This window comes from Mustela lutreola, chromosome 15 (assembly GCF_030435805.1).
Source record: "Mustela lutreola isolate mMusLut2 chromosome 15, mMusLut2.pri, whole genome shotgun sequence".
Taxonomy (NCBI): Eukaryota; Metazoa; Chordata; class Mammalia; order Carnivora; family Mustelidae; genus Mustela; species Mustela lutreola.
This window is the reverse complement of record NC_081304.1, coordinates 15172295-15194508: the sequence shown is the minus strand read 5'-3', so window position 1 is coordinate 15194508 and position 22214 is coordinate 15172295. Positions and strand designations below refer to the sequence as shown.

General features: G+C 37.1%; 1 protein-coding gene across 12 annotated transcripts in view; it reads left to right on the top strand.

The window, feature by feature from the left end:
- The window catches only part of TANC2 (tetratricopeptide repeat, ankyrin repeat and coiled-coil containing 2), a 363508-nt gene that overhangs the window by 188436 nt on the left and 152858 nt on the right, over positions 1-22214 (top strand). For all 12 annotated transcript variants that reach the window (XM_059147239.1, XM_059147241.1, XM_059147247.1 and 9 more), the window contains one exon: positions 20065-20213. In XM_059147239.1, coding sequence (XP_059003222.1) covers positions 20065-20213 — 149 coding nt within the window. The remainder of the gene's footprint in view (positions 1-20064; positions 20214-22214) is intronic.

The window sequence follows — 22214 nt, the reverse complement described above, 5'->3', positions numbered from 1 at the left end:
TTACTTCACTCCGCATATGGAATATCAGTTATTATGACTTATAACTTGTGTTTCACAAGTCTGTATTATTGTAAATTTATTTCTGAAAATAAATGTAGTTTTATCTTTTTCCTTTCCTAAACAGTATATAAGTTCCTGCAGCCTAATATCCATGAAAAATTCTGTGGGTGGAAGGAAGGGACAGAGAGGTATTCTTGACCTGTGTTTTGACACCCAGCAAACTCGAGACTTACAAATTCTGTATGAAGTCGCCAGTGCCATCCTTTATTTTTAAGTCCCTCAATATCCTCCTTGTCTTTTTGTTTGTGTTTTTCCTTACCTAGAAGTTCTGCATTGTAACATTAACGCTTATAAGACTTGGGGAAAGTGTTGGTTAAATTCTATTTATTTTCACTGAGTTCACTCGAAAATAGATCCTGTATTAGTGATCTATTGCTATATAACAAATTAACATAAAACTTAGTAGCTTTAACAGTAGCCCTTAACTATCTCACAGTTTCTGTCACAGGTTGACAGCCTGGGTTGTAATCATCTCAAGACTCAACTAGGGAAGGATCCTCTTTCAAGTTTATATATGTGGTTGTTGGAAGGATTTGGTTCCCTGTGGGTTGTTGAACTTAGGGTCTTAGTTCCTTACTAGCTTTTTAGCCGGAGGCCACCTTTAGTTCCTTTCCATGTGTATTTCTCCATAGGCACCTCACAACATGGAAACTTGCTTCATGAGAGCAAGCAAGCAGAGGCAAAGTGAGTCCAAGCAAAATGAAAGTGACGATCTTTTGTAGTATAATCTCAATAGTAACCGGGCATCTGGCTGGTTCAGTCAGAAGAGCATGCGACTCTTGATCTTGGGGTCGTGAGTTTGAACCCCACATGGGGTATAACGATTACTTAAATAAATAGAACTTTTTAAAAAAGTGGAATCCTCTAGTTTTTGCCATATTCTGTTTGTTAGAAGGAAGTCACTACATCCAATACACACTCAAGGGAGTAAATTGGAATTTTGAGGAAAGTTGTTTAAATGAAGCAACAAATTTTTCTTGTTTTTTTTCCTACGTATTTTTGATATATGCCATCCCATAGTCTGGAAGCATGTATCTTTCTCATCCTTACATTCCGATAGAAAAAAAATCTATATATTCCTAGTGTCCGTCCTTTTTATATTCAGAAACTTCTGCTGTCCTTCTTATAACTATCTATAGGTCTTTCCCTGATTTATCTGTACAGAGTACTTACAGATTACAAATTAATAACCTGTACTGCTAAGCAATTATAATCAATGCTACTATACCTTTAAGTTTACTGTAATGTGTTTTGACTTTATAGAAAAATATATTCAGTGAAAATAACTAAGTAATATAAAGTGGTTTATACCACTTGCATGAGGTTTTGGCTTGGAAAAATCTGTCTCATGATGCCATATTAAGATTCTGATGTTGCAGCTAGCATTTCCGGATTTGTTTTTCGTGGTCAACATAGAAAGGAAGAATAAAGAACAAAGATAACTTATCACCCCTTTGTATTATACCCTTCTTTCCTACTACTATTCAAAAATCTTTTTTCAGGGGTGCCTTGGTGGCTTAGTTGTTAAGCATCTGCCTTTGGCTCAGGGCATGATCCCAGGGTCCAGGGATTGAGCCCAGCATTGGGCTCCCTGCTCAGTGGGAAGCCTGCTTCTCCCTCTGCCACTCCCCCTGTTTGTGTTCCCTCTCTCGCTGCCTCTCTGTCAAATAAATAAATAAAATCTTTAAAAAAATTTTTTTTTCAAAGTATAACATTATTCCTTACCAAGAGGGGGCCAGTATTTAAATGTATTTATGCCAAAAGACATGCACAAACCACATTATGGAAGATTACTATGTCCTGTTACCATCTTAGATTGTATTTACTATATTAGAACAGATATCCTTACTTAGAACAGGATTTCCTAAACTGTGATCCAGGGAAGTGAGATGTCAGTTTATGCCACATGAGCTACGCTAAACTACAAGATCTATGAATGTGGAACGTGTCCGGTAATCCTAGCACTCAGACCAGTGACTGCTGTATATTACTCAACAAATACTAGACAGGTAAATGGTCAACTATAAAACAGTAGCAACAACTAAAAATTGGAATATTTTGCAAACAAGGAAAATACCATCTCTATCATCTAGAGATGATGGCAGATACTAAGGAGTATGTGAAACAAAATCTCCTAAGAGCTGCTGTGTCAGATACCATGGACACACATTCAGCAGATTATTTGGAAATGATCTGAGGAACAGCTTGTGTTACAAGCATATCTTTTGGCATTAGATAAGCCAGTCCTTGAAGAAAAGGCAGCTACTGCAAATACATAGATTCTCCTGGATTCCCACTCCTCATCTTTCAATTTACTCAGGGAGATTAAAAGAAAGTGCCACATTTAAACAACTGAAGGAACCCCTGGGTGGCACAGTCAGTTAAGCATCTAGATCAGTTTCCACTCAGGAGATGTTCTCAGGATCATGACATCAAGCCCTGTGGAGGGCTCCATGCTCAGTGAGGAGTCTGCTTAGGACTCTCTCCCTCTCCCTTTGCCCATCACCCCCACGCTCATGCTCATGCTCTTTCTCTCAAATAAATAAATCTTTAAAAATGTACCCCTGGGGATAAAAATATATGTTTATAAAAAATAAAAAATTTTAAAAAAAAGTAAATAAAACAACCGAAGGGAGTATTAAATTCTTGTATACACTAAAAAAAAAATTCCGTAAGAGCTGAGTAGGAGAGTCCATTCTAGACCAATCCCCTACTTTCTTCCTTAATACTTCAGCTTTCCATTTCATATCATCAAACTGTAATAATCACTACTTTTCCTTGTTGAAGTCTCTCTAGACTCTGAGGCCATACCACTAATTCTTTAAAGGTTTTAGCTGCTGGTTCACCAGAATTCCTGCTATCCTACCCATTTTGTTTTCAAAACACCCCTGCCACTTAAAAAAAAAAAATTAAGTAATCTCAACCCCCCAGTGTGAGGCTTGAACTCACAACCCAGAGATCAAGAGTCACATGCTCCACCAACTGAGCCAGCCAGTCGGTGCTCCACTGACTGAGCAGCCCCTCCCCTGCTGTTTTTCATATAATTACCTGTAGGTCTTTCCCATTCTGTACTGACTATTACAGTACAGTGAAATAATTCTTCCTAGAATGGTGCTTTTCTCTTTAAGCCTGCGTGATTATATCATGTTATTTTAGTGTGCAGTTTCTAGAATAGATTCCAGATTTGGACGTCAACAGAGAGTAAATTTGTTATTTAGACAAACGTGAGTTTTGAGGATAATACTTTCCTTACTGTAACCAGTATATATATACCTAGCTTTCTACATTAGAATAAATTGTGAATGGATAAGGAAATCCAGGCCAAGCGGGAAATAAAATGGAGAATACTGCATTACAGAAGTAACGCTTCTTTACCATCACTTGTATCTCAAACATATGTCTATTCAAAGCAGACGTCAGAAACCTCAGTTTAAAGCCCAAAGGAACACTCAGTGAGAAACATCAGTCTTAGAAATTTCAGTGAAGCATTTCGGGTTCTTGAGCTTGTCAAATACTGCTTTTTATCCCAGCCAAATAGTCATCACCATCCATCATTGTGCACATACTACTTTTTGTACACTGGGGGCAATTATGTAGGCAAGGAAACACTTCTCTAAGTGTTGCCAGCAGTGAGTACTTCCTATATATCCTGTCTTTGCAGTGATTCCTACTTCAGTGGGAGAGAATCAGAAGTAGGGTGCTGTGATAGAAGATAATTTAACATTTTAAAACCTGTTTTCTTTTTTTTTTTTAATTTATCTCAATGGCAAAAAAAAATGTCATAGAAGTTACTGAATATAGATGCACCGAATAGATTTTTATCCTCTAATTCACAAAGTCAGTGGCTGTTTCCTTCCTTCCTCTCTCCTCCCTCCCTCCCTCCCTTCCTTCCTTTTTTCCATCTCTTACTCCTTCCCTTACTCCCTTCCTGCTTGCCTTCCCTCCCCTTTTCCTCCCTCTTCCTTCTTTTCCTTCCAGGATTTTTGTAATTGCATACCTATTGAAACCTAGAAGAATTTAATGAGTACACCCATAACCTCACCTCCCAGAGACAATGACAGCAATATTTTTACATAACGACATCCCAAATTTTGTGTATATATTAAAAGCTTGGTCAGTATAGAATGAAAGCCTGTTTTCTTAGCTAAGTGCCAAACTAATGAGATAAAAAAATGCAGAGTCCCAGGAAACCTGGTGGCTAGGTCAGTTGGGTGTCTGACTCTTCATCTTAGCTCAGGTCTTGATCTTCAGGTTGTAAGTTTAGGCCCCATGTTGGCACTTCTAAAACAAAACAAAACAAAACAAAAAGTAGAGTCCCTAATCTTTTAAACATTTAATTTCTAAATAGCAAAAGGACTGACAGCTCTGTGTTTATATGTGTGGGTGACTTTTTTTCCACTTACTTATGTCTAAGTTATTAGTTAAAAGACTATAAGACTACTAAAGATTAGATAAATTTATTAAATTTACTTATTGTTCTTTAGGGAACATATTTTTTTTTAAATTTTTCCAGCTTTTATGAGATACAGTTGCTGTATGACATTGTGTAAGCTTAAGGGCTGCAATATGTGTGATATGTATATCTTGCAAAATGATTGCTGATGAAATTTATGGACAATCTCTCCAGAAAATTGAACCTACATACAAAATTTTGCATATTGTCTGGAGTTTCAAAAAAATAATGAAACATTAATATTTATTGCATTATGTAAATAGTTTTATGTGAAAGCTAGTCTGAACAAACCAAAGTTAATAAGAAAGACTAACCTGGAGTACTCTAACAAATTTGCATTTTCTAACTCCCATCCCATACCCTAAAGCAAGGCATCTAAATACTCCTCTCTGTAACTGGAGAGATTCCCTAAAAGTTTATTGTTTAGCTTAGGCTCTAGGTAAGTTAATTTAAAGAAGGCAGTAATTTGGAAGAGAGGGAAGGGTAAGTTGGAGAGGCTCAGACATTCCCTTTTCAAGAGATGGGGTCCTATAATTAAAGATCCTTAGACTTTTATGTACCTGCCCCAACTTAGGCAATTTTTTCCTCAGTTGAGGATGGACAGTGACCTGTCACTGATAGCCTAACATGGACCTAGTTTTCCCATCTATCTCCAGGAACCATTCTTCTCTACTTTTCTATCCTCTGGACCAAATTGAGAGGTAGTTCTCAGAACTATGGAAAACTAAGACCACCATCTTAACCTCCAAACTTATATAATGTCCAAACTTATAGACTACCATCTTAACCTCCAAACTAGTAAAATAGTAGACAAATTTTTCTAGACAGTTAATCAAAATCCTGTTTGACAAGCACATTTTTTAAAATTCGGATTAGAATGCCCTCTTGCTGGCTCTACACTTCATAGTTCAGTATACATTTTACCATTTCCTACTACCATTAACCCAGCCATGACAGGTATATTAAAACTGCTTGTATCCTGAAGGTATTTGGGTTTGCAGTCTCTGCTATGGGTTACTGCGAATTGTTATTTTCTTTTTCTAGGAGATGCAAAGAAGCAGTGGATGATAGAAGAATGCAGATCTCCTTTATTCTTTCCCTATTAAACAATTTCAGCGGATTCACAAACTTCCAAAAGAGCAGGTAGCAGAGGGCCTCAGATCAAGAGTTCCTGATTGAGATCCTCTGTTAGCTTCCATGCGCTACGGTTTAGAGGATCATTTGTTATTAGCTACCGTGGTTAGCTGTACCAGGAGAAAATATGCGTGACTGAACAATTGAAATGTGAAGTTACTTTGAAAAGAAAAGTACTAAGGAGACTTTCCTCAACCAATAACTTCTAGTGGTGTTAGGGAAATATTTGCCATCTTCAGTGCTATGATCATCAGATAACTCATTCTTGTAGCTCTTCTACAATTCACTCCTTCCTCCATCTCTACTCGTCATCATGCCATAGACACTAGTTCTTTTCTACTGCAGTTTTACAAGATTATATTAAGAACTACCTTAAGAGATCAACCATAATACCATAACCCCATCACATTTACCATTATTACTTTTGCTTATTATTTCTTCTAGTTCTTTTGTCTTTGTATACCCCTAATTATTTTTGTGTGCTGGATTTAATATTTGAGAATATTCATAGAAATAACCTGAAAATAGGATGGGTTTTTCCCCCCTCCAGAGAATATTTTATTTGCTTCTGCCACCTGAGACCAGTTTGATCCAAGTTCAGTTTGTGGTTTCCCAGGCTAATCAGATGACGTAAGTCAAAATTGCAAGGCTTAGTTTACTTCTGGTTTATCTTTACCCCCCGAGTACAATTAAGGGTCTCAGCCCAAAGTGTAGGTTGCTTTACTAGATTTCCCTCTCTTGGCAGATCCTAGACTCCACAGTTCTGTTCCCCTGACCTTGTGAGACAGACAGAAGCATAGCTCAGCCATGCAATCATTTCTTCCCTGTTAACAAATGCCCCTGTTTAAAGTGGCCATTGGTAGTGGGTGAGATCTCCATTCTGGATTTTCCTCTTCCTGTTCTTTTGATTTATCACCATCTCGTTAGGTTTTTAATGCTTTTTAAAAAGATATTTAAGGTATGTTTTGTCCAGTTTGTATTAGTTGTCATCAGCTAGAAGGTCTCCAGTTACTGGAAGGTCCCTGCCACCACCATTTCCTTTGGGGGCAGCAGGGGAAATTCTAGCATTTATATGTTTAGATTGCATACACATTCTAAAGTGTATAAAAAGAACATTTTAATTTTTCATTCTGTGCTCTCCATGAAGCTAAATGGAAACAGACTGGATACTAAAATAGTCTTAGAACACTACCTCTTTGAATAAACCAGTCAACCTAAGTTCTGGGAGCTATATAATAAGAAATTGAAATGGTATTGTTAGCCAGGTGATTACTTGAAATATAAAGAAGTTCCCCTTTCAAACAGGCTTTTATGGTTGATTCATGGTCTGTCTCTTTGAGCAAGTTGTCTCCTATTCGGACTTGGAAACTAAATCTCAAATTTGTATTTTGCATAAAAGTTTTGCCTATTGTGGCTATAAGGCCCTTGATACTAAATTGTTGAAAAATCTGTCTTTCTGCTTCTGATCTCCATCTGGCCTCATTTGACCTGTTACCATTAGCTTGGAGTGAAAAATGTCTACTTTATCCAGCCACAAATCTCAAATGTATCTCATAGATCATTGAGATTAAGTTCAACATTATTTTGTTTTCTAGTTTTATCTTAACTTCTACAGTAGCCATGAAAGCTCAGTTATAAATATGAGTAGATGAAACTGATGTTTCTTTTGTTGCCAGGAAAAAAATACTAAATAGGAAATAGGAGTAATCATGCAAAATGAGTAGAGAGTTTCTTTTCGTGTTTGAAGAGGATCATGCATGAGACATAAGCTTACTACAGTCTGGGTTTGTACTGCTTGGCTCTGTTGCAAACCAGTTTAAAAGGAATGTTCTTATCTGCTGGTCAATGTTTTATTAAAACATTGAATTTCAAAAGCCACACAATACATTTTTATATTTACCACAAAATGACTAGTGTATATTGAAGACTTACCCTTCTATTAATCCATGTAAATCATCTTTGGCTACTCTAGAACAGAAGGCTACCCTTAAAATCTAAAGGTATTATTTGTTTTATATAAGTAATTTTTCTATTTATAAGTCTTTAAAAAATTGGTTAGAATTCATATATGTACAAGTAAAACTTCCATTTCATTCAGGGGCATAAAATATGGATGCTGTTTTCTGGCATCTTGACAAAACAATGATGCTGATTTTCTTCATTAAAATGAGTTTATAAAAAATAAAAAATTAAAATGAGTTCTCGGGGCGCCTGGGTGGCTCAGTGGGTTAAAGCCTCTGCCTTCAGCTCAGGTCATGATCTCAGGGTCCTGGGATCGAGCCCCGCATCGGGCTCTCTGCTCAGCAGGGAGCCTGCTTCCTCCTCTCTCTGACTCCCTCTCTGCCTACTTGTAATCTCTGTCTGTCAAATAAATAAATAAAATTTTAAAAAAAACGAGTTCTCTACTACAACAAATGCCTTAGCTGGTCCCTAACCAAGTAACATTTTTGATAATGACAGAGAAGTTCTGCTATTTGCCCTAGAGAAAAGAAAGCGTTAAACTGTAGGTGAATCATCATGGCCTTTTTTCAGTGTAAGCTTTTAAATAACTATTCTTTAATCATTTCTTCTCAAGTGCCCAATCAAGAAAAAATAAACACTAAAATTATCAAAAACACCCATCTGGAGAATTTAATAGATTTTCTCCCTTATGCTTACAGTTGTATTCACAGTGCTTCCTGTAGTGCCTGGTGCATAGTAGACTTTCATTCAGTGTGTGTTGAATGAATGAAATGAACCCAAAAAGTCAGATGAAGGCAAAATGAAACAATTTAATATGTTATAAATGTATGTAAATGACAGAGATTTCTCTCTACTAAGAATATATCTTTTCACTGTCTCATTTGCTACAAAGGGGTTCATAAGCTTGAAGAACTGAAGCCGTATAACAAGCTGGAGCCCAGTTTGGGGAGAATGTGGCAGAGCCCGTGTGCCGGCTTCAGCACTTACTGTGATTAATAACAGCCCTGGTTTTAACAGCCACCCATTTCGCAATATTCTTTAGAAAGTGAAAAAGTTTAGGTAATCATTTAAGAACTGAGAAATGAAAATGTTACCAGGTTTGCTTTGGGCCAAGTTAATCATAGGTTTTATAACTCTGAGAGAGAATGAATGGGTTTCTTTATTTGATTAAATGTGGTACAAATTTCTGAGTTTTGCAATAGATGAGAACAAGTGGTTTATAATTAGCAAATCATAAAGGAAAAATGTAAACAGCCTGATGTGAAAATGCTAAGAGAATGCGGAGAATTAAGAGAGTCTATACACTGAGACTCTGTGTAGCCTGCCATGTTGTGGATGTAGATTAGGGGTTTGGATGCATTAGCTATTAGACAGTCATTTCTTTTTTTTTTTCCTTCATGTTCAGTTAGCCAGCATATAGTATATCATAAGTTTTTGTTGTAGTGTGCTGTGATTTACTAGTTGTATATAACACCCAGTGCTCATCACGTGCCCTTCTCAGTACCCATCACCCGGTCACCCCATACACAGTCGTTTCTTTACACAGTTTTAGTCATTGTCTAATCCCTCTGTGGTTGGGCTACAGAAATAGCCAAATAGAAGACACTTTTTTTTTTTTTTTTTGCAAATATAAAGTATAAACCATCTCTGAAAGGAGAATTGGTATCATCAAGGAAAACAAGGACCAAAATGTTCAGCGCTTGCTTTTTTACAGCATCCTCTTTCTTGCTTGCATTGCATTTCTCACATAGTTTAATTTACTGTGATTTAATTAACAGACTGATTGATTTTCTTTTTTCCCCCAAGAGACTGTAACCTCCTTAAGAATAGAGGCTATGCCCGTTGTTCATAAATGTGTAGGTAACACCTGACACAGTGCTGGGGACACACAGAAAGTACTCAGTAAATATTTATTGAGTTAATGAATGCTTTCCTATATTGTCTATCATCAGGATACTGTTAAAGATAAACGCAGGGGCTCCTGGGTAGCTCATTTGATTCAGCGTCAGCCTTTGGCTCAGGTCTTGATCCTGGGGTCCTCGGATGGAGCCCTGCATCGGGCTTCCTGCTCAGTGGAGAGTCTGCTTCTCCCTCTACCGCTTGTTCCTGCTCATGCACTCACACACTCTCTCTGTCAAATAAATAAATAAATAAAATCTTTTTAAAAAGGTAAAAGTAAACAAAGTAACCATATAAACAGTTCATACACAGCAATCACCTATTTCCTGGCAAAATACTAAGGTGGTTGAGAACACGGGCTCAGGAGCCTGACAACCTGGACTTCAGCATTAACTCTGTCACTGATCTAACTCTGTAACCACGGCAGGCAAGAACTGTCTCCATGTACCTCCCTTTTCCTGTCTGTAGGGTAGGGAACCTTGTGAAGATTAAGTGATTTAATACATGTAAAGCACTTAGGAAAGTACTAGACACTAATAGCCCAGTAAGTAATAGTTATCATTGTTATTACTACTAGTCTACTATCAATATTATTATTCTAGAAATAAATTTAAAACACTCTTGTAGAACAACATTAAATATGCTGCATTTAATCCATCTTGAAATTAGAGCTCTATGTTTGTGTTGAACTGGTAAGTCATAGAATGTGAATCTGAAGATCATTCCGTCAGCTCCCTCAGAGTTCCCTAGCTCTACTATTACAAAACCAGCCTCATCCATTATAAGACTTCTGAATATAGCCTCATTGAAGAGCCCTCTTCCCTCCTTTTCCTGCTTCCACCCTTCCAAGACAAGTTTGTTTTCTCTGTGGTCTCCAGCACTTCCTTTATTTATAAAACATTTCTTGTATTCATTGGCTTCTCTCTCTCTGTACGTCATTGCTCTACTTTAAGTTGTTAACTGGTACCAGAGGAGTAGCCAAGTACTTTTTAATTTTATACTAAATTTTGAAATACATACAGCATTACTTCTTTTTTCATAATTCTGACTTCTTTCTTGGAGGAAAAACAGATATCAATAATTGTTTCATTCTTAAAACCAGTGTCCTTAGTACATTTTCTGTTAAGTTTTAAAATTGAACTATAGGGGTGCCTATGTGGCTCAGTGGGTTAAGCCTCTGCGTTTGGCTCAGGTCATGATCTCGGGGTCCTGGGATTGAGCCCCGCATCGGGCTCCCTGCTCACTGGGGAGCCTGCTTCCTCCTCTCTCTCTGCCTGCCTCTCTGCCTACTTGTGATCTCTCTTTCGTTAAATAAATAAATAAAATATTTTTAAAAATTAAACTATAAATACAGAAGGGCATACCAATCATAATTATGTAGTCTTGATGAAATTCTCTGAAGCAAACACCCCCACCTAACCACTACCTAGGTCAAGATAATAGAATATTACCAAGCACTTTAGAAGTTTTCCTCATGCGTCCCCCACATCATTATCTACTCTGTGAGTATAACCACTATATGGCTGCCATTCTGTTATTTCCTTTCCCCATTTTCACTCTTTGTACAAATGAAATCACTTAGTATGTATTCTTTTGAATCTCTCTTCTTTTGTTCAATAGGATATTTGTTAGATTCTCTCTTATTGCTGGCGTATTTCATTGTGTCTGTACTGTTAATGGACATTGTCAATTTTGGCTATTATGAACAACTCAGTGAGTATTTGTTACATATATTTTGATGCACCTATGTATACTTTTCCTTTTGGTAGATACCCAGCAGTGGACATGCTACGATTTTCAGTACATTCGACTAATATTTTTCCCAAATCTAATGCTACCAATTTGCAATCCCACCAGCACAGCAGTATTTAAGTATTTTTTTACACTGTATTGCCAGGGTTGTTTGTTTATTCGTTTTGTATGCTATTCTGCACTGTACATGTGCAGTGGTATCTTACTGTGATTTTTATTTCATCTCCCAGTAATGTTTTGGGGTTTGGGAGGGCGGTGTTGTTTTTGTTTTTAGCAGGATTCTTTTCTTTTCATTTTATTTTATTTTACTTTATTTTATTTTATTATGTTGTGTTAATCATGATACATCATTAGTTTTTGATGTAGTGTTCCATGATTCATTGTTTGCATATAACACCCAGTGTTCCATGCAGTACATTCCTTACTTAATACCCATCACTGGGCTAACCCATCTCCCAACCAGCCTCCCTTCTGAAACCCTCAATTTGTTTCTTGTAGTCCATAGTATCTCCCGATAATGTTGAACAGCTTTTCATATGCCTGTTGATCATTTGGGTGTATTCTCTTGTAAATTCTTGTATAAATTTTTTGGTTCATCTTTTGGTAAGATTGTCTTTATTTTTCTTATTGATTTGTATGGATTCTCTGTATATTCTAGAATAAGCCCTTTGTTGGATATTTGAATTAGAGATACCTTTTCCTACCATATGGCTTGCCTTCTTACCATCTTAATGGTGTCTTTGGTGAACAGAAGTTTTTCCTATCAATAAACTTCACAAAGAACCAGTCTTCTTTTGTGGTTAAGTGCCTTTTTTGTCCTGTTTAAAATGTCTTTGCCCAGTCCTAGGTCATGCAGATATTCTGTTAGTTTATCTTCCAGAAAATGTATTGTTTTACCTTTCATATTTGGGTCTGTATTCCTTATGGAATTGAGCTTTGTATACGGTGTGATGTAGGAACAAGTTTTATTTTTATTCATATCATATTGATCCATCATCAATTACTGAAAATACCGTCCTGTTACTAAAATATGGCAGTGGCTTACCCTTTTCCTAAATGAGGTGAATTACACATGTATAGATATGCTTCTTGATTCTTTATTCTCTTCCACTGGTCTTTTTATCTATGCTTGTGTCAGTCACATTCTATCTTAAGTGCTTTAGCATTATGTTACATCTTGATATTAAGTAATGGAAGTCCTTCTTCTTCAAGTTTTCTTTACTATTCCTGGACCTTTCCATTTCCGTGTAAATTTTAGAATCCTTTATCTCTTATGGTGCTATATTCTTTATTCAGTGTTCTGGGAGCAAAGCCTAATGCATGAATACACTCGTCCTAAAGAGCTAAAATAAAATAAGGCTGTAAATTTAAATAGTTTTGATCAGCAGAGAATGTATGAAAGTTATATGATTTATTTCGTGTAAAATAGTCTTACAGTGATCACTTGTTTTGTTTATCATATTCCAAATTCATCATTATACAAAATCACAAATTCATGTGTTTGGTTATAAAAATGCCTAGATGGTCATGGACAAGTCAAAAAGGTGGGTAAAACATTTGGTATGAAGAAGAAGATTTTTTTAAAAGATTTTATTTATCTATTTGAGACAGAGCGAGTGAGCATGGGCAGGGGCAATGGGGAGGGGCAGAGGAATAAGGGAGAGGGAGAAGTAGACTCCTCACTGAGCGCGGAGCCCACCACATGACTTGATTCCAAGACCCCAAGATCACCACCAGAGCTGAAGTCAGACACTTACCCAACTGAGCCACCTAGGTGTCCCATGAGGAATTTTGACAGCAAATATTTGGTAGGAGGGTTGAAGAGGAATTTTGAGAGTTATGATAGCAGGTACCCTGAGTAGAGAGATGGTAGGGGGTGATGCCAGCAACATGGTAAGAGACTGGAATCAAGGATTACAGTATAACCTGGGGTTAAGAGCTTGAGTTCTAGATCCAAATTGCCTGGACAACCACTCATTACCCATATGAATTTGGGTAAGTTACTTACTCTTTCTGTGCCTACTTCCCTTATCTGTAAAATAAGGTTAAGAGTACCTACCCTTGTAAGGCAGTTAGGATAATTAAATGGGTTAGTATGTATAATACAATACTTAGAAACAGTACATGGCATATAGTTAATCTTCATATGTGCTAGCTATTGTTTTAGTTAATAAAGGATCATCTGTGTTATCATCTGAGATGTATTATATTTTTATTTAAGTTGTTCTGTGCCTTATTATGTTTCTCCACCCTTGACATACACAGTTCATTCCCAATAAGTCCTATGTAAGACCAAAGTATGTTGAAGACTGAAAAGATTATTAGAACCTAGTAGTACAGAAAACAAACCCCACACTCAGGAAAGAAACAATCTGAAGACTAAAACTTCATTGTAAGCCAGAAATTGAAGTAATTCTGGGAATTCTCAGAAATAACAGATTGGGGGCACCTGGGTGGCTCAGTCAGTTGAGTGTCTACCTTCGGCTCAAGCCATGATCCCAGGGTCCTGGGATCCAGCCCTGCATCTATAGGGCTCCCTGCTCAGCAGGGAGTCTCCTTCTACCCCTGAGTCTGTCCCTCCCCCTGCTCATGCTCTCTCTCTCTTTCTCTCTTCCTTACTCTTGTGCTCTCTCTCTCTCTCTCTTTCAATTTAAAAAAAGAAAAAGAAAGAAAGAAAGAAAGAAAATATCCGATTGGACACTCTGTGTTGAGAGTACATCCAGTTTGACAAATTTTGAAGGGGAGGGTGTTTCAGAGTTTCTCAGCCTCAGTACTGTTAACTGTTGAGACTAGAGAATCCATCATTATGGGGAGCTCTCTTGTAAAATGTTTATATTTAGCAGAATTCCTGATCTCTGTCTACTAGAGCTTATATCCACTCAAAACCTTGTACATGAATGTTTGTAGTAGCTTTATTCAGAATATACAGAAATTGGAAACCCAAACGTCCTTCAGTAGGTAAATGGTTAAACAAAATGTGGGTACATCTATGCAATGTATTACTGCTACTCAGAAATAAAAAAGGAACAAACTATTGAAACAGGCAACAATTTGAATGGATCTTAAAAGCATTATGCTGAATTTTTAAAAAGCCAATCTCAGGTATGATTTCTTCTATATGATAGTCTCAGAATCACAAAATGAATCACAGAGCTCAGGAAAACACTTGAATATTACCAGTTTATCATAGGGATTTATTTTATTTTATTTTATTTTTATTTATTTATTTTTTAAGTAAGCTCCATGCCCGACACAGGTATTGAACTCATGACCCTGAAATCAAGACCCGAGCTGAGATCAAGAGTCAGATGCTTGGGCGCCTGGGTGGCTCAGTCAGTTGGCGTCTGCCTTCGGCTCAGGTCATGATCCTGGGGTCCTGGGATCAAGCCCACTTTGGGCTCCCTGCTCAGCGGGGTGCCTGCTTTTCCCTCTCTTCCCCACTTATGCTCTCTCACTATCTCTGTTGCTCTCTGAAATAAATAAATAAAATATATTTTTTAAAAAGTTAAAAAAAAAAGTCAGGTGCTTAACCAACTGAGCCACCAGATATCTCTCATAAGGGATATCTTTACTGATATAAATGAACAATCAGATGAAGAGGTACATAAGAGGAGGTCCAGAAAAGTCCTGAGCACAGGAGCTTCAGTCTTTGTGGAGTTTAGGTGTACCATCCTCCCAATATGTGGATGTGTTTATCAACCTCGAAGCTCTCCAAACCTCATTGTTTAATATTTTCATGGAAGTCCCATTATGTAGGCCCTGATTGATTAATCATTGACAATAGCTGATTAACTCAATCGTCAGCCCCCTTTCCCCTCCCTGTATGTTGGGGAGTGGGAGTGAAAGTTCCAACCTTCTAAATGGTTGATTCTCTGGTAACTGTTATTCTCTGATTCTCTGGTAGCTCCCACAGCTGTTTAGAGTCACCTCAAAAGGGCTTCTGAAAAATAAAACATGTTTCTCCCACTGTTGTAACTCACGAAATTCCAGGAGTTCAGGAGCTCTGTTCCAACAACTAGGAACAAGAACCAGATATACATTTTTTTTTTTTTTTAATTTGACAGAGAGAAAGATCACAAGTAGACAGAGAGGTAGGCAAAGAGAGAGGGGGAAGCAGGCTCCCTGCTGAGCAGACAGCCTGATGCGAGGCTCTATCCCAGGACCCTGAGATCATGACCTGAGCCGAAGGCAGAGGCTTAACCCACTGAGCCACCCAGGCGCCCCCAGATATACATTTCTTATATCACAATATCACATATAAGCAATATGGCTATTAATAAGCTGTCTCTCATTTAGACATTCTCATTATTTGTAATATTACTTTCCATTGAGAGAGCTGTAAAACTTACTAGCTGGGAACATTGATTCTGGAGTCAGGGAGCCTGGGTTCTAAACCTGGCTCTACCATTTATTGCTTGTCCCTAAGTTTTCTCATCTGTAAAATGAGGGTGATAATACCTATTTCATAAAGTTGTTATAAAGATGAATTAATATTTGTAAATTGTTCAGTGACTTGTACATAATAAGCACTATGTGTTAAATAAATGAATCATATAATTTAATGTCTTATTTTCCACAGAGTATAAACTTTTTAAAATCAGTGACTGTACCTCCTCCACATTATATAAGTCCTCATAGTACCTGGTGTTAACATGTACATAGAAAATACTTGATAATTACCACAATAAGTCCTAGAAGAAAATGAAGTGGAGCCCCCAAATGTCTATAGGTCAGGAATCTATGCTAAGAAGAATTTGGAAAAGCTTAGCTAGTTTAATCAATAGAAGGGGAAAAGGGTAATTCATCCATTTGAATATAGCAGTTACCTTTTTTTTTAAATTTTATTTATTTATTTGACAGAGAGAGATCACAAGTAGGCAGAGGGGCAGTCGGGGCGGGAGGGGGAGAAGCAGACTCCCTGCCGAGCAGAGAGCCCGATGTGGGGCTCGATCGCAGGATCCTGAGATCATGACCCGAGCCCAAGGCAGAGGCTCAACCCACTGAGCCACCCAGGCGCCCCAGCCGTTACCTTTTTATGAAGGAATAAAAAGCTTTCATTCTTGAGGTGAGTCGGGGGGGCAGCAAGAACAGTGTAAACTTAAATATTTGTAAATAAAAATAACCTCATTGATTCTATTATATCTGTTCTGTGGCAGAGAATCTATTTTTGTTGACTCTTGGAAAGGAAGTAAGGAAGAGAAAATAGAGCCCGTTTTTCTATTCTGACATTAATTCAGTTAACGTTCTGTATAGATTTTCCACAGATGCACCACTTGAATTCAGCAGTAGTATGCAAAAATATACAAATAGTCCCTTCCTCTGACCCCCAGCTTATAACTTTAGTAGAGAAGTTAAGATAAATGTAAACTGAATAATAACAACCACATTTTCTTGCCATATGGAATGGTTTAATGTGTAAGACTGAATATTAAGAAAAAATTAAGAAGCTATTTTGGCATCAAACCATATGACATTATAACTGATGCTGCTTGTGTTAAAAGGACATGTCTCTCTCTAAAAAAGATTTTTGTAATGTCCTGTAGGATCTGTGCTTCTGTGGATTATTATAAAGTTAGACTAAATGATCTAAATGACAACAAAATCTGAAAAAATGTTAACCATGAGTCAAGTTAGTATAAACAGGTTGTTTAAATAAATTATTTCTACATCACATTTAGAGTAGATCATATTGCATTCCTTGGCTCCTTTTTGTGTGATTTCTATAAATTCTCTTATTTTCACTTGATCTTAGCCAAAAGACTGAGAAACGATGATAAATTCTCGATTTGAAAGTAAGTTTATCTTGATGGTGAGTCCAAGGAAAAACCTCATATTGACTTTGTTTAGCATCCCTCAGTGAAAAGGTTTGAAAAAGAATAATTCCTATAGTTGGTGACCACTGAAAAATAGCCTAAATAGAAAAAGAACCTAAAAAAGCAAATTGTATGAAAAGAATGTAGCAGTCTGGAGGTAGAGGATTAAAATGAATACCAACGATCAGGAATTTGGGAGGGGGGGTTCTATAAATTTCAGGGCAAAAATGAACTTTAATGGGGTTTCTTTGGGGAGTGATTAAAATATTCTGGTATTTGAAAGTGATGGTGGTTGCATAACCTTATGAATATACTAAAAACCACTGAACTGTACAATTCAAGAGGATAGAGTTGATGGTATGTGAATTATATATCAAATTTTTAAAAATTACCCTGGGGGCACCTGGGTGGCTCCTTTAAGCATCAGACTTGTGATTTTTGGCTCAGATCATGATCTCATGGCTTGTGGGATCGATCAAGCCCTGCATAAGGCTGTGTGCTCAGTAGGGAGTCTGCTTGAGATTCTCTCTCCCTCCGCCTCTAGCCTCCACTCTCTTGTGCATGTGTTATGCTCTCTCTCACTCTCTCTTTAAAAAAAAAAAAAAAAAAAAAAGACTCTGACTGTGGGGGACATGCTAGTCAGCCTCCTGTGGCATGGGGTAGGACCCCAAGCTGGGGGAGTAGAGCACTTGCGTGCAGGATGGCAGTGAGCAGCAGTGACATATGTATTTAAAGGGGGAACAGATGAAGTAAGGATAGTGAGAGTCAGATTTCTCACAATTGAAGAACTATGGGAAAAAAGCTTTGGGGAAAAATAAAACCTAAATTAACCTTATGGGATTGAATTGAAATTAGAACATCACCGGGAACTTTTGGGGTGTATGTTTATGTACAGAATTACAAACGAAAATGAATATAAGGATGTGTGAATGTGTATGTATATATACATGTGTGTATGTACATGATTATACTGCCTAACTCTGTCCCTGTGGACCTGGAGGTCAATGGCATCCTAACAGCCATAAGCATACCTGATATTCTAAATGCCTTTTTCCACTAAAAATAACCAGGGCTTCTTGGAAAAACATCTGATTCTAGGGCTAGGGCAGGGAAAGTAAAAGATGATCCTGGAACATCTTATTGTACCAGAAAGAAAGGAAGTACTCAGAAAATGACACAAGTATGTCCAAATGTTGCAAGAGCCACATTGAAACGGCTTACCCTGGCCAAATCTGGGACAACTGGAACAACAAAATAAATAATGATAGTAACAGGTTGTAAGTCAGTGAATATATAGGAATCATTAAGTTCTGATAAATAAGTAAGGAAAAGAAACTAAGCTGTAGAAAAAGTGATGGGTTTAGAAAAATTACTACTTGGCATGATAGTAATGAATTCAATCAAGAAGCATTAGTGAATGCTAAAAAAGTAGTGGGCAAAAGGTCACTGAGGAGAGTTCAATCGATACTTTCACACCAGTGTCTATACTATCATTATTCTTATATATAACATATATAGAAATATATATATGATACATTCTAATATCTAACAGATTAAAAACAACCCCAAGGTCCAATATCAGTTGAATAAACTATGGTAATGTACATACAATGGAATATTAATTGTTCATAAAAAGGAATGAAATTCTGATACATGCTACAACATGAATGACCCTTGAAAACATGCAAAGTCAGTTAGGCAGGATGTCAAAGGACAAATATTGTCTGGTTCCACTTGCATGGTACCAAGAAAAGGCAAATTTGTAGAGATAGAGAGCAGAATAGAGACTAGTTGGGGCTAGTAAGAGGGGGGAATGGGAAATTTTTATTTAATGGGTACAGGGTTTCTTTGGGGGAAGATGAAAAAGTTCTGGAAGTGGACAGTGGCAGTGGCTATACAAGACTATGGATGAACTTAATGCCACTGACTTGTACTTGTTAAAATGGTTAAAATGAAAAATCTTGGTATACATTTTTATCACAAAAAATTTTTTTAATTTAAAAACTTGTTGATACATTTATGTAGACTCAAAGTAACCCCCCCCATAGAGTACTTATTAATTACAAAGAGAAAAGAATAGTTTTAGAATGGCAGAATATAGCAAACACTACTATAACCAAGCGATCAAAGTTAACAGAGCATCACTTTTGTGATAGTTCTGCCCAAAATGTGTAACCTGAGTCAAAGTACAAGGTAATAGGAGATAAGTTCGAATTGAGGGACATTGTACAAAACAACTGGCCTATAATTTTCAGAAGTGTCAAGGTCATGAAAGTTAAGAAGACTGGATGACTGTTCCAAATTAAAAGAGTTACAAGAGAACTGAGAATGAAATGTACTGAATAACACTGAAATGGATCCTTTTGCTAGAAAGGACGTTGCTAGGACAAAACTTGAATGGGATCTGTGGTTGAGATCATAATAATGCCAAATGTTAGTTTCCTGACGTCTGTGCTGGTGCTGTGACCGTGTAAAGAGAATGTCCTTGTTTATAGGACACACTAACTGGGGATGATGGGACATCATGTCAATACTTCCAAATGGTTAAGGGAAACAATGTTCTTTTTACTATTCTTGAAACTTTTTTAAAAGTGTAAACTTATTTCAAAATCTTTTGAAAAAAATATTTACATAAACTGTAAGAGAAAAGAAAAAGAAGATAAAAGAACTTGAATGAAGGTGGGGATTGTGGCTGGAGCTAGGTCTAAGACTAGAACTGAATTGGAACCCTAACTGCCAAAGAAATAGGAAACTTCTTCTAGTTAGTAAATTACAAACATTCTCTTAAGTCCAGGTTTCAAGTAGATATATTGAGGATAATCCGAGGAAATAATATATCAATTGTGTGGAAGTGGGAAAATTGGCTTCTAGGCAGGGACCTGGTAATTTTGGATTTAGAACTAAAACAAAGGGAATGACCAAATTAATTGTAAGAATAGCTGTGGGACGAGGCCATTTTATTTTGAAAGACTCAATGTCTGTCTGTTGTAGGTGATGCTGAACAGGAACTTGGTCCTCCTCCATCTGTAGATGAGGCAGCAAACACACTCATGACTCGTCTGGGTTTCCTCCTTGGAGAGAAAGTCACGGAAGTTCAGCCGGGTGACCAATACAACATGGAGGTACAGGATGAAAATCAGGTAAACTGCTTGCTGTCACCTGCAAAATGTGGAATAAATCAGCCGGTTATATCAGGAACAATGTTGCAGGGTGTGTGTATGTGTGCATCCCAATGGTTGAATGACTTTTGAGGCCTGAAGATGTAGCTCAACTTTCTATCATCGCTGTATTACTTTAGTTTGTGAAACACCTTTTAGTTTCATTCTTAGGTCTAAAAAGTCACTTTAAAGTTTTGATTCATTATGGAATGAATGAAGAAATTATTAAGTGCATAAGCCAAGAAACAGAATTGACATTTATGTGAGCACTGCACCTGGAAATTACAGAATATACATTGTTTTCAGGTACATATGGGTTATTTATCAAATTGACAATATGCTGACCAGGTCTTGATAAATTTTGGATTACAATTACTGTGATCATAGTAGAATTAATCAATTACAAAGTGATAACCTTAATAATAGCTAGAAGATAATTTAGAAAATCCCCCAAATATTTGGCTGTTAATAAACTTCTAAATAGCCTTTCAGCCAAAGAAGAAATCATAAGAAATTAGAAAATATTTTAAACTGAAATAATAACAAAATATTACAAAACTTATAGTGTGTATTGATAATATATAAAACTTACAATTAAGAGGTGCTCAAAAAATTTAAATTTGAATACATAATTAGAAAAGTGAAAATCTGAAAAATTAATGATCTAAATATTCATGTCAGAAAGTTTAAAAATACCAGCAATGTGAACATTTATTCCATAGATTTTTTTTCTTCTAGCTATTTTTTAATTTAAATGTAGCAAAGGAAGTAGACTCAGATTTATTTGTGTGCTCATTTTTAAAATGTATGTCCTGTAGTGACTCCTTTATTCTAGAAGATGACAATTTGAGTTCATCTTGTATATTCTTCGCAAATACTTGTGAAGATTCTGTGTCCTATGTTAGCTTTGTCACAAAATAATATAGTCTTTAAGGATTATATTTATAGATCATGTGGATAATATTCAGGTGTTCCAGAGCTCTCTCCTCTGACTTCTCTATGCTCATTCCCTTGGTCATTGGTTTTGCTGGCTGCACATTACAATCACCTGGGCATTTTTTATAAAATTCCAATGCCTGGAGATTCTAATCATATTGAAACTCCTCCATTCCTTTTTTTTTTTTTTTTTTTTAAATACTCTCTTAACTTCTGAATTGCCTCTGGCCCTGCCTTTCCCCTTAACTCCAGTGTATTTCCAGCTACCTGTACTCCCTTTTCTACCTGTTGTGTCCAAGACACAGCTCAAACCTAACATGTCAAAACCTGAACCCTTACATTTTTTCCCAGAACCTGCTCCTTCTGCAGTGTTTTCCTTCTGAGTAGTTTGTACCACTTTCATGCTTCGGACAAAAACATCGGAGCCTTTCTTGAGCTTTCACTATCAGATTATTCATTCACTCTTTTGGCAAATCATGTAGGCTTTGTCTGCAAAATATATGTTGAATCTGCTCCCTTCTCTTTATTTCCACTGCTACACCTGAGTCCAGGTCATTGTCCTCTTGCCTGGGCTACTGTGATGGTTACTGGACTGTAAGGCCTGGAACTTTTTTTTTTTTTTTTTTTTTTAAGATTTTACTTATCTATTTGAGAGAGAGAGAGACAAAGATAGTGAGAGATAAAAAGAGCATGAATAGGGAGGAGAGGGAGAAGCAGGCTCCTCACCAAGCAAGGAGCCCAACTCAGGGCCTATCCCAGGACCCTGGGATCATGACCCTAGCCAAAGGCAGATGCTTAACCGACCAAGCCACACAGGCGCCCCTGGAACTTCCGCCTGTCCTATTTACTGCTGTATCCTCTACATCTAGAATAGGGTCTAGCATTGGCAGGTGCTCAGTAAATATTTACTGAATGAATAAATAGCCTCCTAATAGCCCTCTGCTTCCATTCTTGCTCCTTTGTAATCTGTTCACACAATAACCAGAGCGATCCTTGTAAAACGTCAGTCTGATCCTTTTGCTTCTGTGCTCTCAATCCTCCACTGTT